The sequence below is a fragment of the Eptesicus fuscus genome, chromosome 18, assembly GCF_027574615.1.
Source record: "Eptesicus fuscus isolate TK198812 chromosome 18, DD_ASM_mEF_20220401, whole genome shotgun sequence".
NCBI lineage: Eukaryota > Metazoa > Chordata > Mammalia > Chiroptera > Vespertilionidae > Eptesicus > Eptesicus fuscus.
Window position 1 is genome coordinate 6,953,662 of NC_072490.1, and position 17,816 is coordinate 6,971,477.

Here is a 17,816-nt window from a genome sequence, read left to right on the forward strand (position 1 = left end):
CCCGTCGGAACAATTATCAGGATTTTGCCACTCTTGTTTGGCTTTCCACTCTTGCCCCCACTTTTTTCCTTTGTGAAGCTTTTAAAAGCAGATCCCAGACATCACACCTTTCATCTTTTCACACTTCAATGTGCATCTCAAAAAATTGGACTTTTGTGTGTTTTTTTAACGTAACTGCAATGTTATTATCCCACTTGGAAAAAGTTAGTATTTTTTGGTATATCCTCCGATACCCAGCCTATAGTCACATTTCTCTGATCTCTGTTACGCACATTCTTGCACTCCATTATGCCCTGCTTGGGGCTCTTACCCCTCCCTGCGATTTTCCTGTAATTTTCACGATAGGTTTCCGGATTCACCACCTTCAGTTTCCCATAAACCACCTCTCCCAGTTTCCAGTGGACCGCCTACACCTGGCCCCCCACCTGCACTTGGTCCCACCCCTTACTCCGAGTGACCTTTGCAAAGAGACATAAATATTCCACTCCCCCTACTCTGCCCCACTGATGCCATTTTGGTCTCAGCCCTTCTGCTCATAGGTGTAACAGTAAATTTATAGTTCCTGACCACGTTGGGCCTCCTGCGTTCCTCCTTCAGCACTCTTAACTGCCTCAAAAATGTTTACAATAAGTTTATTTGAATCAGAATTCAAATAAGGTCCTGAGATCCTTCCACCGGCTGCTCAAAAGGGTAAGTCCTTTGGGGGCCAACCATGATTAGAGTCACTGTCCTCCCTATGGGCCTAATCAAGCCAGGGAACCTAGCAATAAAGACTCTGGGGTTGTGACGCTGAGATCTGCTCACCAAGGTTTTTCTCATTGTTGTTCAAGGTTTATTACGGATATTTAAAACATATACTAAAGTAGAGAGACTGGAAAAATAAAACCTCCAAACCTCAGCCCCCCCCCCCCCCCCTACTCATCCTGCTTCAACAATTTGCAGCACAATGGCCAGCCTTATTTTATCCCACAGGCTGAGCAGTGTGCACTTCTAACTTCTTGCTGGCACCAAATTCTCAAATCTCAGCTTTTTTTTTTTTTGTCACCACGCGGTCTCCCCAAAGAGTTGGTTCAATGCAGCAGCCTCTAAGCGTTTCAGCTTCCAAGTTCTGGCTCCTTGGGAACCGCTGGCTAGGGAGCTGCTAAACACCCTGGAGTGTAAGACGCGTGGTTCTCAAACTTGGATAACCATTGGAATCACCTGGAGAGCTTTAAAACCTACTGATGCCTGGGTCTGCCCCCCACAGATTTTATTTTATTTTTTTTAAACATATTTTATTGATTTTTTTACAGAGAGGAAGGGAGAGAGATAAGAGTTAGAAACATCCGTCAGCTGCCTCCTGCACGCCCCCTACTGGGGATGTGCCCGCAACCAAGGTACGTGCCCTTGACCAGAATCGAACCTGGGACCTTCCAGTCCGCAGGCTGACGCTCTATCCACTGAGCCAAACCGGTTTTGCTGCCCAGCGGGGGCGCCCCCACCCCCCATTTTAATGTCTCCTAGGTGGTGGCCTGGGTGCGAAGCGCTTTAAAAGTTCCCCAGGTGATGGACCCTAAGGCGCAGCAGCCCCAGGCAGAGAAGCCCGGAGCAGCCCTGCAGGGCCGATTCCTCCCTCGTTCAGCTCCCCCAACCTGAGCTCCAAGGGTTAAGTCAGAGCTCGTTGGGAGGGGGGGTGCGAGGGGGGAGTGCGTGGGAGGAAGAGGGGAGCTGGGGTGAGGGGCGGGGCTCCGGCGGGGGCGTGGCTGGAGGGAAGGCGCGAAGGGCCATAGGCTTGGCTGCTGCAATTCAAGCGGAACCGTCCCATCTTTTCAAAACAAAGAGGAGAGACGGGAGGCGTGTGCGGCGCGCGGGGCCCCGAGCTCCCCGGATTGGCCGGGCCTCCGGGGGCTTCCGATCTGCTGGGCGAAGATGGAGGGGAGCCTTGAAGGCGGCTGTCTCTCGGGGCCCGACGGCCCCCGGGCCAACGGGGAGACCACGCAGGCCTGGGAGGGGCTGCTGAGCCGCTTGCAGAAGACCCTGGAGGTGCTGTCCCCGCAGGAGCTGCGCAAGTTCCGCTCCGTCCTTCAGAAGGTGGACGAGGAGCCGCGCGTGACCCCGCTGAGGCTGGAGCTGGAGGGCGGCAGCATCGCGGGGCTGGCCCAGCTCCTCGCCAAGCACTACCACCCGTGGGCCGCGTCGCGCGTCATCATCAAGATCCTGCGGCAGCTGCCCCGCACCGACCTGCTGCCGCTCTGGCAGAGCGACCCCGCCGACGGCCAGGGTGAGCTCGGGGACCCCGGCCCGGGGTGGTCCTCGCGGGGCCGCGGGCTCCGGCCCTACCGGCCCGCCCGGGGGTTCCCAGGCGGGTCCCCAGGGGCCCCTTCGCGCCCATATCAGAGGCTGGAAGGACAGGCGCGGTAGCCAAGTGGTAAGGCGGCGGTCTCCTAATTGCACCTGCGGCGGGTGGGGTGAGGGAAGGGGTGGGGGGAGGATGGGGGGATGGGAGGATGGGATGGGGGGTGCGTGGGCAGGATAGGCACCACGTCCAGGCTAGGAATCCCCGTGTCCGGTTGAAGAATAGCCATCAGGATCTACTCGTGCGTTTTGAGGCGGGCTCAGAGATCACATGGACTCAGCAGGCCCGAGATGCATTTTTAAAAAAAAAATATATTTTATTGATTTTTTTACAGAGAGGAAGGAGAGGGACAGAGAGTTAGAAACATCGATGAGAGAGAAACATCGATCAGCTGCCTCCTGCACACCCCCTACTAGGGGTGTGCCCGCAACCAAGGTACATGCCCTCGACCAGAATCGAACCTGGGACCCTTCAGTCTGCAGGCCGACGACGCTCTATCCACTGAGCCAAACCAGTCAGGGCCCCAGCTGCATTTTTAACAAGTACCTCCAAGGGACTGTGACGTGGGAGGTCTTTAAGTGGCGCCCGGAGCAGCCCCTGGTTGGAACCCTCTCTGCCCTGTCCCCAGTGGGTGTTTGGGGGAGGGAGGTCTTCGCCTCCTTGCACACCGCTAGCTCATTGCCATAAATCTGGGAAGATGTGGTTTAGGATCAAGACATGCAGCAGGAAAACAGGTTGAGGGAGGTTAGTCCCTCCACCCCCCAATTTAATAAGTGTATAATATATGAGTGAATGGAGAGAGAGAGAGAGAGAGAGAGAGAGAGAGAGAGAGAGAGAGAGAGAGAGAGAGAGAGAGGCAAGGCAGTGCTTATATGGGAGGCTTTGAGCGGGACACTAAAATGTACCGTCCATGGTCCGTGCCCTCAGCCTGCATGTGCTCTGGTTGAGTTTGAGGTACGGAGCCGTTGCTGATTTTTGCAGGTTGGCAACGGATGAGAACTGTAATTGCCAACAAACAAGGCCTGTAGGCGGGATACTGGTCCCATTGACCTTTGATTCCCCCTTCGGTTGCTGCCCCTGCACAGCAGCTTGCTTACATCGTCCCTCCCGTTAGTTGTTTGTGTATCACAGTTTAATTACCGTTTCCTTTACTCCATCTTCTCTTTATTGATGTCTTGGTCTCCTCCTCAGGAAGTGCATGTGCCTAATATCAATTAGTCCTTGTCCTTTTAACCTCTGGCTGGGCTCTTTTCTGTCCCTGAACCTCACCAGGGCCTGAGGGAGTTCTGTTCTAGGTTTCTAGCCTCATGAGTTGGAGGGGGGGGGGGGAGAGGGGGGGGAGGGGGGGCATTCCTAATCCAAGGAACCTGTTCTAAAATGTGATGGAAGCCTGCTGGACCCAAAAACATAAGAGGCCATTGGAATGCTTGGGAGGAGCTTGATTCAAAAGAAAAAAAAATAGCTGAGGCCGGTTTGGCTCAGTGGATAGAGCGTCGGCCTGCGGACTGAAGGGTCCCAGGTTCGATTCCGGTCAAGGGCATGTACCTTGGTTGCGGGCACATCCCCAGTAGGGGGTGTGCAAGAGGCAGCTGATCGATGTTTCTCTCTCATCGATGTTTCTAACTCTCTGTCCCTCTCTCTTCCTCTCTGTAAAAAAAAAATAATAATGCTCTTTTTCTGTTCTCTTTCCTTGAAAATTCAGTGATCCCAAGAAAAGCTCTGAAGAGAAGCTATGACTGTGTGGACGGTGACTTGGTAAATATCATCACCCTTCCTCCCACACTGCGCCCCGGTTATTAAAGCTGGTGCCTGGCCACCACTTGAACGTTTGGGGTGCTGCTCCTGTAGGTTAAAGATGACTCACAACCTGTGAGGCTTATCTCCCGTGGTCAGATCTCACTGCTTCCTGTTAGAACAGAGCACGCCAGTTGAAACCACTGTTACTCTCTCTATTTTACAAGTCAAAGAAAGTGACCGCTGGAGATAAAACACTGTTTGCATGGCCTTAGGGTTTTTTTTAAATTGTTGTTTCGGTTTTATTATGGATATTTTAAACTGTATGATAAAGTAGAGAGACTAGAAAGATGGCTCCTCCAAACCTCAGGCGGGCATACTTCTCCTGCTTCAGCAATTAGCAGCATAATGGCCAGTCCTGTTTTGTCTGTTTTCCCCCCTCCCATTATTTTAATGCAAATCCAGATATCTTATCACTTTCATCTACATATACTTTATTTTAGTATGTATCTCTGAGAAAGCTTTTCTTCAAAACAGAACCATATCCCTAACCGGTTTGGCTCAGTGGATTAGAGCATTGGCCTGCGGACTGAAAGGTCCCAGGTTCGATTCCGGTCAAGGGCATGTACCTTGGCTGTTGGCACATCCCCAGTAGGAGGTGTGCAGGAGACGGCTGATCGATGTTTCTCTCATCGATGTTTCTGACTCTCTGTCCCTCTCCCTTCCTCTCTGTAAAAAAAAAAAAATCAATAAAATATATTTTTTAAAAACCCCCCAAAAAACAGAACCATAATTCCCTACTTCTATCTAAAAGAAAGCATTCAGATATCCTTGACTGGTTCCTGTGTCTTTTAAAGTTGGTTTGTTGGAATCAGAATTCTGGTCTACACAACTACATTTGACTGGTTTGTCTCTTAAGACTTCTTCCTGCCCTGGCCGGTTTAGCTCAGTGGACAGAGCATTGAACCCGGATAAAGGGTCCCGGGTTCGATTCTGGTAAAGGGCACTTAGTACTTCCAATTGCAGGCTCCTCCCCGCCCGGGCTCTAGTCAGGGCACGTGCAGAGTCCAGGAGGCAACCAATTGGTGTGTTTCTCTCACATCGATATCTCTCTCTGTCTTTCCCTCTCCCTTCCACTCTCTCTAAAAATCAATGGAAAAATATCCTCGGGTGAGGATTTAAAAACAAACAAACAAACAAACAAACAAACAACAAAAGTCTTCCTTCTTTAACCTTTTTCTAGTTGCATATATGTTGAAGAAACCAGATTGTCCTGTAAAACGTCCCACGTTCTGGATTTTCATGACTGGCAACCCTGTGTTGTCATTTACCTCGTTCCTCTGTCTGTCCTGCTTCCTGAAACTGGCAGTTATGTTGTATATAGGAATTTTCTGAGATTGGCCTACTAGTCCAGGTCTGAGAAGGGTATTGGAACGAATTATAAATCAAGCCATGCCTCCCCCCAGAACTGGTAAGGGAGGCCATCACTGCTGTGCCCCTGATCTGGACTGGGAAACCTCACCATTAATCCCAGAAGAAACTCATCGCTTCATAAACCGATGACCCTTGAACAACACAGGTTGGAACTGCGCGGCGCCCACTTACACCGGGCGTTTTCCACGGACAGCGCAGTTCCAGCCGCGTTGTTCAGGGGTCCGCCTCCCGTGGTGTATCTGGCTTTCTGAGTGTGGGTTGGTCTAAACATGGTCTCTTGGCTTTGCTGGGAAACAGGACTGTTACGACCTGAGGGGCCGGCGGGACGCTTTCCTCATGTGTGTGAAGAGGAACAGGCCAGGGGCCGACCGCGATGTCGTTCTCATGAAGCAATGGCTTCGCCAGTGCCAGTTTGAATATACGTCATGCATCGACCCTGACAAAAAGGTAACAAATGAAAAACAAAAATGAAAAATTGTAGCTTGGATTTTATACCCTTCCTTCCTTTTTTTTTTAGATAAATAGTTGGGCCCTACGGGCGTGGCTCAGTGGTTGAGCATGGATCTATGAACCAGGAGGTCACAGTTCGATTCCCAGTCAGGGCACATGCCTTGGGTTTCAGGCTCGATCCCCAGTGGGGGCGTGCAAGAGGCAGCCAGTCAATGATTCTCCCTCATCATTGATGTTTCTATCTCTCCCTCTCCCTTCCTCTCTAAATCAATAAAAAATATATTAAAAAAAAAGAAAAAGAGTTGGGGTTTAGTACCTTGGCAAGAACCACGACCTGCTGAGCAGTGACCTGTAGATCCTGATGAAATTGTTGGTACTTTTATAATCTGAAGTGTGTGACACCCCAGATCCCCTTCCAGTCAAGCAGGACCTCTTGGGTTTTAGCCTTAGCTGGGGCTGTGCAGTTGAAGAGAGAAAGGGAACTCAAGAAGATGTCCTAGGCCTGTGGTGGGCAAACTCATTAGTCAGCAGAGCCAAATATCAACAGTACAACGATTGAAATTTTTTTTGAGAGCCAAATTTTTTAAACTTCTTCTAATGCCACTTCTTCAAAATAGACTCGCCCAGGCTGTGGTATTTTGTGGAAGAGCCGCACTCGGGGGGCCAAAGAGCCGCATTTGGCTCGCGAGCCACAGTTTGCCGACCACGGTCCTAGGCAACATGGACAAGGAGGCCCAAGGATGAGCTGTGTGTCCAGAGTGGGCAAGGTCCAGGACATCTGGGAGAAGGGAAGACCAAGGAAATAGCTTTGAGAGGTCAGCAGGAGGGATTTCAGCAACATTGGAGCCCCTGGGCTTTGAAAAGTCCTTGTGGGACTTAACTGGAACCATGTGAGAGGTGGGTCACTGAGATCCCAGGCAGAACTGCATTGTGACTTAAGTAGATGACGCAGAAAAAATAAGATGGATGAGCAGTGGGGCGGAGGGGCAGTCCATTTTGATCTCTGACCCTCGCTCAATCGTGGCCTAGAGCTGCCATAACTGTGGGACAAGGACATAGCAAAGCCCTTCAGGATCCCAGGAGTCACAGCTGGTGAGCATCAGGGACCAGCATAGCATAGGGGCTGCGGATGCAGTGCGGATGCCAGCGTTGGAATCCTGTCTCTTACTGCCTGTGTTACTTTAAATCTGGTTCTCCGCTGCAGGTGACTTTGTCCCCCAGACATTCGGCGATGTGTGGAGACGTTTTTGGTTGTCACAGCTGGTAACAAAAATGGGGAGGGAGAACTATTTCCTTAATAAATAAAAAGTGCCTACCAATCAAAAAGGGAAAAAAAGCCCCAACAACCTAACAGAAAAATGTGCAAAGGATATGGAAAACAGCAAGTGGTGTCCAGTGGGTAGAAGCTAAGGGATGCTGCTAAGCATCCTACATTGCCCAAGACAGCCACCTACAGCCGTGGCCGGCAAACTGCGGCTCGCGAGCCACATGTGGCTCTTGGGCCCCTTGGGTGTGGCTCTTCCACAAAATACCACGGCCTGGGCGGGTCTATGTTGAAGAAGTGGCGTTAGGAGAAGTTTAAGTTTAAAAAATTTGGCTCTCAAAAGAAATTTCAGTCGTTGTACTGTTGATATTTGGCTCTGCTGACTAATGAGTTTGCCGGCCACTGACCTACAGCAAAGAGTGTTCTGGCCCCAAATGTCAATAATACAATTGCTTTAGAAACCTTGCCTTAAATCAATTGACTACTTTCTTTTGTGTGTGTGTTAATCCTCACCCAAAGATATTTTTCCATTGATTTTTAGAGTGAGTAGAAGGGAAGGGGGAGAGATAAGAGAGAGAAACATCGATGTGAGACACATCACTTGGTTGCCTCCTGAATGGGCCTCGAGAATAGGCCCTGGTGGGAGCCCAGGATCAAGCCTGCAACCGAGGTACGTGCCCTTGACCGGACTCAAACTCCAGGACTCTTCAGTCCATTGGCCGACACTCTATCCACTGAGCCAAACCACCTAGGGCTAATTGACTACTTTGTTATCTCTACAATGGGCCTGATGATAGTAAATTATCTTGTAGGGTGCTTGTGAGAATGAAATAAGCTTCTAGTAGTATATGTAGAAGTTCTCAGAATAGTAGCTGACTTACAGTTAAGCGCTCAGTTTTGATTTTATTTTGTTTTTTTTTTTTTTTTTTTTTTTTATTTATTTTCTCAGTTTTGATTTTATTATTCCAAAGCTAAACACAGGCTCCTTCATTTTCCCCAACGATTGTACCAGAGTCTCTTCTGAGTTACATGACTTTTCATCAAGTCCCTTCCGCTTGGATGGCAGATATTGCTAATGTTTTTTTAGTTTATTCTCTTAAAGATCTGGAAGTAGCCCCTTTCTCTATATCCTGTCAACATTCATTTATAAATACTTCGTAATCTTTTTTTTTTTTTTTTTTTTTTTTTTTTTTTTTTTAAATATATTTTATTGATTTTTTACAGAGAGGAAGGGAGAGGAATAGAGAGTTAGAAACATTGATGGGAGAGAAACATCGATCAGCTGCCTCTTGCACACCTCCTACTGGGGATGTGCCCCCAACCAAGGTACATGCCCTTGACCGGAATCGAACCTGGGACCTTTCAGTCCGAAGGCCGATGCTCTACCCATTTAGCCAGACCAGTTAGGGCAATATTTCGTGATCTTACTGGCAAAAGTATTTCACTGTTTTAAGTTTCATTTTCTAGGTCATTAGTTTGGTTGAACATCTTTTGGCCATTTTTTTTCCCCTTCTGTAAAATATCTGTATCTTTTTTCCTACTGGACTTTCTTTTTTTCTTTTTTTACATTTTTATTGATTTCAGAGAGGAAGGGAAAAGGATAGAGAGATAGAAACATCAATGATGAGAGAGAATCACTGATCGGCTGCCTCCTGCACTCCCCCTACTGGGGTTCGAGCCCGCAACCCAGGCATGTGCCCTTGGCCATAATCGAACCTGGGACCCTTCAGTCCGCAAGTCGATGCTGTGTCCACTGAGCCAAACTGGCTAGGGCTGGATTTTCTTTTTCTTATTCTATAGTTATTTTCCTGGACACTATTCATTTACAAAATATAGTGCGAAAATTTTTCTCCCACCCTGTTACTTGTGTTTTGACAATTTTTGACTTTTTGTTGTCTTAAGTCATAGGGAAGTCTTCTAAATGTTGTGAGTAAACTGGTCAGTTTTTCTGTTTGTAGGCCCTTTTTTCTTGTGTCTTGATTAAACGCACTGCCTTCCCAATTTAAAAAAGTTTAAATTATTTTTCTGTGACTTCTTTAAAATTAAGTTTACCTTCTCCCTGTAATTTTAGTTTTGTAACAGTGTGGTGTAGGAGGTCTAATTTTATTTCCAAATGGATATATAGTCCTCTGAATATTTATTGAATGATACATTCTTCTCTCACATGTTTGAAATTGTATATTTATCATGAACTAAATTCCTATAGATAGCACTTGAATTGATTTCTGGATTCTAAAATATTCCATTCCATTCACATAGTTGTTTATAGTTATACAGTATATCACTATTTTTTTCACCATGATTTTATAGTACGTTTTGAGTTCTGATAAGACCTATCCCCCACTCATTCTTTTTTCTTCTAAACATTCTTAGTATTCTTGAGAATGACCTGTTCTCTATGCCTTGAGAACCATCTAGTTAACTTCTACAGAAATCCTTTGGGATTTTGATTGGCATGACACTGAAATGAGATTAATTTGGAGTGAATTAGCAAATTAACAGTATTGAGTCATCTCAGCCAGAAGCATCAGCATGTCATGGTTTGTTTATGCTGCCTCTTCACCAAATACATATATATTTTTGGTTTTCTTCACTTAGGTAATGCATATTCCTTGCTGGTTTTTTGTTTGTTTGTCTGTTTGTTTTTTTCCTCTCTAGGTATTTTAGTTTTATTGTGACCATGGATGGGATCCCCCTTTCCATTATGTGGCTTAAATGATTATTGCTGGGTAATTGGGGAAACGTAGACTCTGTAAGTGAATCTTATATCTGGTCAACTTGATGATCTCCAATTCTAATAGTTTTTTAGTTGATTTATTTTATATTTCCAGATAGATAGGTTATCTGTATATAATGAGTTTTGGCTCTTTGTTTCCAATATTTGAACTTAATTTTTACTTTACTTCATTGAGATGGGTAGGGTCTTTGTTAGGACGTGCGTGGGAGTAGAGATGGCTGCCCCCTGTGGGTGGACTTGGATGACATCTGCTGCTAGACTCTGGCAGGTGTATATAAATGGCTGCACTCTTCCATTCCTTTCCATTTCTACCTTATTAAGAGTATTAATTTTATAAATAACTTTTTATATATTAAAATAAGTTAATAATAATAACTAAAAACACCAGCCCTTTGAAGAGCTATAATTCTGTTGTATTTTGTGGTAGATAATCAGAAATGCCCTAATTTTGTCAAACTAGAACCAGTAGCACAAGAAGAAATCAAATGAACTCTGAGAGCAACCAAAAGGGAGTGACAAGTCAAGAAACGAATATTGACCTCATACTAACTCTGTTAGAGATGTAGGTACCATCATATCTATCATCGCATTGGATCACCTCCTTAGGAAAGGGGCCGCCTCTGGTGTTTCTGATTTTCTCCCACCTTCAGTTCTTATCTTATACTAGCAGCCCTGTGCCCGAATCCGTGTGCCAGTAGCTCTCTGGGGGGCCTGGCCGCTCCGTGCCCGCTGCCCAGAGGCTCTCCATGGCCCAGAGGCCCATCCACGGCCGGGTGCGGAACACTTGCCTCATCGCCGCGGTGCCGAAGCAAGCATTCAGCCAGGCCACTCACGCTGCCCGCTCTCAGTGGCCGCCCTGCCCCATGACTGGAGGACTCCGGCAGGGCTGAGAGGACTGGGCGCCGCCATCTTGTGGCTATGGGCTCCTCCATATTTGTGACTTTGTGATGGTTAATGTGCATATTACCCTTTTATTAGATCGGATAACAAAGAGGTAATAGGCAGATTGACCCTCACGCCTTCATACAAGATGGCCGCCCACATGTGGTCAAAGATGGCTGCCACAAGATGGCTGGCAGGGGAGGGTAGTTGTGGGTGATCAGGCCAGCAGGGGAGAGCAGTTAGGGGTGACTGGGCCAGCAGGAGAGGGCAGTTGGGGACGACCAGGCCGGCAGGGGAGGGCAGTTGGGGGTGACCAGGCCAGCAGGGGAGGGCAGTTGGGGGCAATCGGGCTGGCAGGGGAGCAGTTAGGTGTCGATCAGGCTGGCAGGGGAGTGGTTAGGGGGTGATCAGGCTGGCAGGCAGGCGAGTGGTTGGGATCCAGCAGTCCCGCATTATGAGAGGGATGTCCTACTGCCGGTTTAGGCCCAATCCCATGGCAGTCGGACATCTCCCGAGGGGTACCAGATAGGAGAGGGTGCAGGCTGGGTTGAGGGACACCCTTCCCCCTCCCCCCCAGTGCACGAATTTCGTGCACTGGGCCTCTGGTCTATATATATAAAAGCCTAATATGCAAAGTATCCCCTCAGGAGTTTGACCAACTGGGAGTTCGATCACTTGCTATGACATGCACTGACCACCAGGGGGTGGTGCGGAACGAAGGAAGGCCCCGCCCGGCAGCCACTAGGGACCCTACCTGTGCCTGCATTTCATGCACTGGGCCTCTAGTTTTAATATATTGTTCTATTTCACAGGAGTTACTTGAAAAACTAACATCATTTCGTGATGGATTAAATGAAATTAAAGATGAAATTAGCTGTTGCCTTGTCACTCTTATGTCCCATGGAGAAAAAGGCTATATTAAAATAAAAGACGATGAAAGAGTCAGCCTGGAAGAGATTTTTGAAATGTTTAATAATAAAAATTGTCCAGCACTTCAGGAGAAACCAAAGATCTTTATAATCCAGGCATGCAGAGGAGGTAAGTGGAAACGTCTTTGTAATCACCATGTTTGTAGGGAATTCTCATACTGATGACAGAGTAAAGAAGAATAGGTTTAAAAACATATACACGCAAATAATATATTTTAAATTAGAGGATCCCTAGCTGATGTAACTTCAGTTGTATAGTTATACTAGCGACTTTGAGCTGGAGAAAGGGATGGATGGAAAACTTACCTGGGATAGAATAGCTAACTTGGGCTGAGGAATGGTCCAAGTCACTGACTTCATGAGGTCGGTCTGGGAGCTTCAAATTCTGGGAGAGGTTACGTGTACAATTTCCAAGGGGTGTCCCACATTCCAGGTGATTCCAGGTGGCTGGTGGGACTAACATCCGACTTAGCTTATTTCTCTCTTCCTGTGAAGATACACGCTGTGATGACGTTTATTTATTTTAAATATGTTTTTTTATTGATTTTTAAAGGGAAAAGGGAGAAAGAAATAGAAACACTGATGAGAGAAAAACATTGATAGGCTGCTTCCTACAAGCCCCCTACTGGGATGGGCTGCCTCCTGCATGCTCCCTACTGGGGAATGAGCCCGCAACCCTGGCATGTGCCCTGACCAGGAATCGGACCAGCGACCTCTGGGTGCATGGGTCGGTGCTCAACCACTGAGCCACACCGGCTGGGCATGGTGGCGTTTATTAAGGGTCACTGGTGTCAGTGATGTATCATTGTAGTTTGTCTCTTCATTCCTCAAAAAACAGAGAGAAGAGATAGTGGTGTTGAAACAGATGATGAACCCATGGACTTGGATGACATATCCGAGAGGAAGAGGCTGCCCACGTTCAGTGATTATTTCATCATCTATCCTACCCAGGCAGGTAAGACAGCAAAGCTAGATGATTGTGAGATGCCCATTACCCGCCTCCATCTCCTTTCAAGAATGGTTCCTACTTTCAGAAATGGTAGGTTGGCATCTTACCATTCATTTCTTCCAGGAAGACATCAACCTCTGAGTAACCACAAAGTAGATAAGGTCATTCATTGGCTGTCATGTGAAAACAATGTTGGCTCAAAAGCTAACTCTGTCACTGGCTATCTTTTAGACCCTGCAATATTTTTTATGTCAGCTGTGTGTGTGTGTGTGTGTGTGTGTGTGTGTGTGTGTGTGTTTTTTAATCCTCACCTTGAGGATATTTTTCCATTGGTTATAGAGAGAGTGGAAGAGAGAGGGAAAGACAGAGAAATGTCAATGTGAGAGAAACACATCGATTGGTTGCCTCCTGCACGAGCCCTGACCAGGGCCCAGGCCAGGGAGGAACCTGCAACCGAGGTACGTGCCCTTGACCGGAATTGAACCCAGAACCCTTCAGTCTGCAGGCTGACGCTCTATCCACTGAGCCAAACCGGCTAGGGTGTTTTGTTGTTGTTTTTTTTTAATATATTTTTATTGATTTCAGAGAGGAAGGGAAAGGGATAGAGAGGTAGAAACATCAATGATGAGAGAGAATCATTGATTAGTTGCCTCCTGCACACCCCCCACTGGGGACGGAGCCTGCAGCCCAGGCATGTGCCCTTGACTATAATCGAGCCCAGGACCCTTCAGTCCACAGGCCGATGCTCTATCCACTGAGCCAAACCAGCTAGGGCTAGGGTTGAGGTTCTTCATGTAAAATGAGAATGATAAAATTTACTTATGTCATTAGGATGTTATGTAAATTAAATTATGTAATGCAGGTGCTGTGCTTATTGTAATTGGCATAATAAATACTGAAAAATTAGCTAATATTATTAGTAATGTATTATGCTAATATCATTATTATTACTAATACTGTTACTAATAAGTTAAAAGTTTTTAAAAATCTTATGTGCTGAAGGGATGGACTTGACAGGGAAATATAGAGAAGATAGAAGTAAATGATCAAGGACATTTATTTAGCTGTTTTTAACTTTACCTTCAAAAAGGATTAAGATAGTATATATATATATATATATATATATATATATATATATATATATATATATATATATGCAGTTCAAGATAAAATGTTAGTGAGAAATGGAAGCTGAGGATGTAAGGGCAGTAATGTAAAATGAAACATACTGAATGGTGAGACATGAAAAATGTCCCCACTAAAGTTAGATGTAAGATTCCACTTCTTGGTTATTTACCCAAGAGAGATGAAAGCATATGTCCTCATAGTCATTTGTACACAAATGTTCATAGTGTACAAATAGTTATTTGAAGTAGTCAAACACTCTAAATAACCCAAATGACCATCAACAGGTGAATGGCTAAGCAAATTGTGGTATATCATACTTGGAATACTCCTCGGCGTTAAAAAGAAATGAGCTACAGCCCAACCAGTGTGGCTCAGTGGTTGAGCATAAACCTATGAATCAGGAGGTCAGGATTCGATTCCCCGTCAGGGCACATGCCTGGGTTTTGGGCTTGATCCCCAGTAGGTGGCGTGCAGGAGACAGCCCATCAATGATTCTCATCATTGATGTTTCTATCTCTCTCCCTTCCTCACTAAAATCAATAAAAATATATTTAAAAAAAAAAAATAGAAGAGGGATAAAATGAAGCAAATGGCAAAATGATAGAAAGCACTGAATCTGAAGGATGATTCTCTGGGGGATTGTTAAACTTTGCTTTCTACCTTGGTGTATATTTGAAAACCTTTACTCAAAGAATGCCCTATTGAGAGGTTTCTGTGCTGTTCATCACACGGGCCAGCTGTTAAGGCCCATGTCTGTTATGGCCCCAGGCACACTTCTGCTAATGCAAGAGCGTTTCTGTCCTCTCAGTTCAAAGCCGTTTCCTAGGCCAGTGATGGGCAACCTTTTGAGCTTGGTGTGTCAGACTTCGCCAAAAAACTGAGCATAACTCGGGTAGTGTGTCACTTTGAGGAAAAAACTAACTCCAAGACTCTAGTCCCAAATGTTTCATCCTCGGCATGCGGCCGCGTGTCGTCAGAAATGGCTACGCGTGTCAGTGCTGACACGCGTGTCATAGGTTCGCCATCACTGTCCTAGGCTTCAACTGTGGGCACAAGAGCAGTTAGCGCAGGTGGAAGAGGAACATGCACGGAATGTTTGTGTCTTCATTTGTAGATCACGTTGCGTTGCGGCACCCCCACACCGGCTCTGTGATGATTGAAGCAATGACGGAAATCTTTGAAAAGTATGGGAATAAGTGGCACATCGCCGACTTTTTCACCAAAGTAAGTCAATTCCAAGGGTCTTTGCGCTTCCTTCTCTCTAAAGCGCATGCGCTCGATGAGAAGGTTGTGATGACAAGATTGACCTTAGCCATGTAATCAGTGTTCGTGTTGCTGTTACTGTGCTCGTTTACAACCTTTCCTAATTAACTCGCTTTTCATATAAAAATGCCAGATTAAGAAGAAACGTACTCAGCCTGGCTGGTGTTGCTCACTTGCACAGGGGTGCTTTCCGCAGCCCCTCACGCTAGGTCAGCTCTTCGGTGTGAGCACCTACACCAAAGGGTTGCAGGTTTGATCCCCAGTCCAGGTGGGGGCACAGGCGGGAGGCAACCAATCAATGTGTCTCGCATCAATGTTTCCCCCACTCCCTCTCTCCTTTTCATTCTCTCTTTAAAAAAAAAAAAAATCAATGAAAAAAATATCCTGGGGTGAGGATTAACAAAATAAACTAAGTAATTAAAGTAAATGAAAAGAAAAAGAAGAAAATTACTACTATTCAAACCTGATGATAAATCACTGAAATTGGCCATTCTCCAAACTGTGGTTCCTATGTAAGCTCTTGCTGACTAGACACTGGTGAAAAAAGTCTAGGAATGCGTATGAGGCGGCCTCTGCAGGTGACAGATGTGCTGACAGCCACCCCTGGAATTGTACAGCTGTTGGGTACGTTGGACATAATCACGCATTCGCCCGCTTTCATTTCACCATGAGTACCAAGGCTCAGAAAGGGTTCCTACCTGGCCTGATGTGACCCAGGGGCAAGTTGGAGAGTGCACCCGGGTCTGTGGGCTCCTCAGTCCAGTGCTCTTTGCATCTCACAGGACCAAGCACTTGTTGGGACATCTCCCCCTATAGTGATGTTTGCATTGCGCTCCTAGGGGTCAGCATTCTGCCCCCTCCTCCTGTGGGGTTTCCTGAAAGACTCTGCTCGGGGCTCTGCAGGCTCGTGGACAGTTTGTGCTTTTCTCTTACAGGTGAATAACAAGGTGGTGCACACGGAATTTTTCCTACGTGAGGAACCAATAAAAGTATCGCTTGTCATGGAATCCACTCTAACGAGATCCGTGTACTTTTGACATCAGGATGGTTTAAAAAATAAGGACTTCTTTATAATAGACTTTGTAAAGAACTGTGAGGCTTTGTAGCATAGGTCAAATGAGTATATCATTTTGTATTATTTTTGTCACGAGTTGTATTTCTCTAATTTGTTTTGTATACGTATGTTGTTTTTATAAGATTTAACTCCGCGTATTTGGAGTTTGTAAATAATTACTTTTTTTTTTTTTTACACTGAATTTCTTATTTCCTGAACTGTTATGAAAACATGGAAGTCCAGCCCCATGTGTGTGCTGTTTTATCATGTACTTCTCTTGCTGATCACCCCCATCGGCTCCACTGTCCGTTTGGTGCCCCGGTATTAACCTTTTGCACTCGGATGTCGAGTGTGACTCGACACGGTTAGCATCGGTAGCAGCTCGAGAAAAAAGCAAGCAAGTGCAAAGGGTTAAGCCTCATCTTCTTGGCTTAGTATTCCGGAACTGCCTTTATGTTGTCTTCCCCTGGTTCACCTGTTTCCCCGTATTGTTGTCTGCGGCCAGGCTGATCTCCTTTTTGACTTCCTAAGCCACCCCCAAGTCTGACCTTGGGTATCTCTACTTGTCCTTTGTGTCTTGGATGCCTTCATGTTTTCACCCCCCCACCCGTTCTCCGGCCTCCTCCTCGTTGCCTTGGTACCTTTGAATGAACTGCTGCTTTCTGCCTGGCACACTCTGTTCCACCCCATAGGTTAAGTCCCTTCTGTCCTTCCAAGTTTAGTTCAAGCATCCTTGCAAAGGGATGCTCTCCGCAGCCCCTCACGCTAGGTCAGCCCTTCTTCAGTACTCGGAGACCCTCTGCTTTTCTTCTGTGGCATTTAACACTACTGTCCTTACATGGCTGTGCCGTGGCTGTTAGTCTCGCTCCCCGTTCAGTTGTAAGCTCCAAGAGGCACAGGCCACGTGTCTTACTCGTAACTGGATTCCAGCTTCCATCTGTGCCTTACGACAGAGAGAAGCCCTGTAAGAAACATTTAGCAAATGACTGATCCATCTTTTCATTACTGTATCCATTCCTCAGACCTCGCCTCATTACCTCTGTGCCTATCTAGCCACACGCTAGTCATCCCCACCCATGTGTCCCATGGCCACTTTTAAAATATATATATATATGTATTTTTATTCATTTCAGAGAGGAAGGGAGAGGGAGAGGGAGATAGAAACATCAATGATGAGAGAGAATCATTGATCGCTCCCTCCTGCATGTCCCCCACTGGGGGGTTGAGCCCGCAACCCGGGCATGTGCCCTGACCTGGAATCGAACCTGACCTTCTGGTTCCTAGGTCGATGCTCAACCATTGAGCCAGGCTCCATGGCCACTTTATAGTCAGTTGGAAGTTAAGCTGTTTCCCCTAAATCTCCCCTAAGAGCCACCCATTGTTAACCCTTTGCCTCCTCACTGCCTACAGGATATACTCCAGGTCTTCTTTATGTCAGAGTTCACTCTCCTTTCCACCCGCAGCGCCCTCTGTTCTGTGCACTTCCTCCAAAATACGTTCTTCAGGGTGCCACTTGGGTCCCAGCCCGCCAAAAGGAAAATCTGAACGCAGACCAGTGTCTTCACAGGAACAAGCTGTGGACTGAGCATGGGTTTTCACTGTAATGATGTTCTAACTCCCTGTGTAATGTGGAGCGTGTTTGGGCCTCGGTTTCCCC

At 46.6% G+C, this 17,816-nt stretch overlaps 1 protein-coding gene across 1 annotated transcript; it reads left to right on the forward strand.

The window, feature by feature from the left end:
• Positions 1-1,807: 1,807 nt before the first annotated feature.
• Positions 1,808-17,254, forward strand: LOC103300245 (caspase-14-like). Its single transcript, XM_054729654.1, has 7 exons — positions 1,808-2,260; positions 4,038-4,090; positions 5,801-5,950; positions 11,649-11,874; positions 12,604-12,720; positions 14,957-15,066; positions 16,041-17,254. Exons 1-7 carry the CDS (start codon positions 1,909-1,911, stop codon positions 16,140-16,142), a joined length of 1,110 nt encoding a protein of 369 aa, XP_054585629.1. The 5' UTR covers positions 1,808-1,908; the 3' UTR covers positions 16,143-17,254.
• Positions 17,255-17,816: the final 562 nt, after the last annotated feature.

What these genes read in the sequence shown, in the direction of transcription:
- LOC103300245 (XM_054729654.1), top strand. Translation starts at nt 1,909, where the DNA reads ATGGAGGGGAGCCTTGAAGGCGGCTGTCTCTCGGGGCCCGACGGCCCC. An exon ending in AATCCAGGCATGCAGAGGAG is followed by an intron (nt 11,875 to 12,603) that starts GTAAGTGGAAAC and finishes CTCAAAAAACAG; the next exon opens with AGAGAAGAGATAGTGGTGTT. An exon ending in TCGCCGACTTTTTCACCAAA is followed by an intron (nt 15,067 to 16,040) that starts GTAAGTCAATTC and finishes TTTCTCTTACAG; the next exon opens with GTGAATAACAAGGTGGTGCA.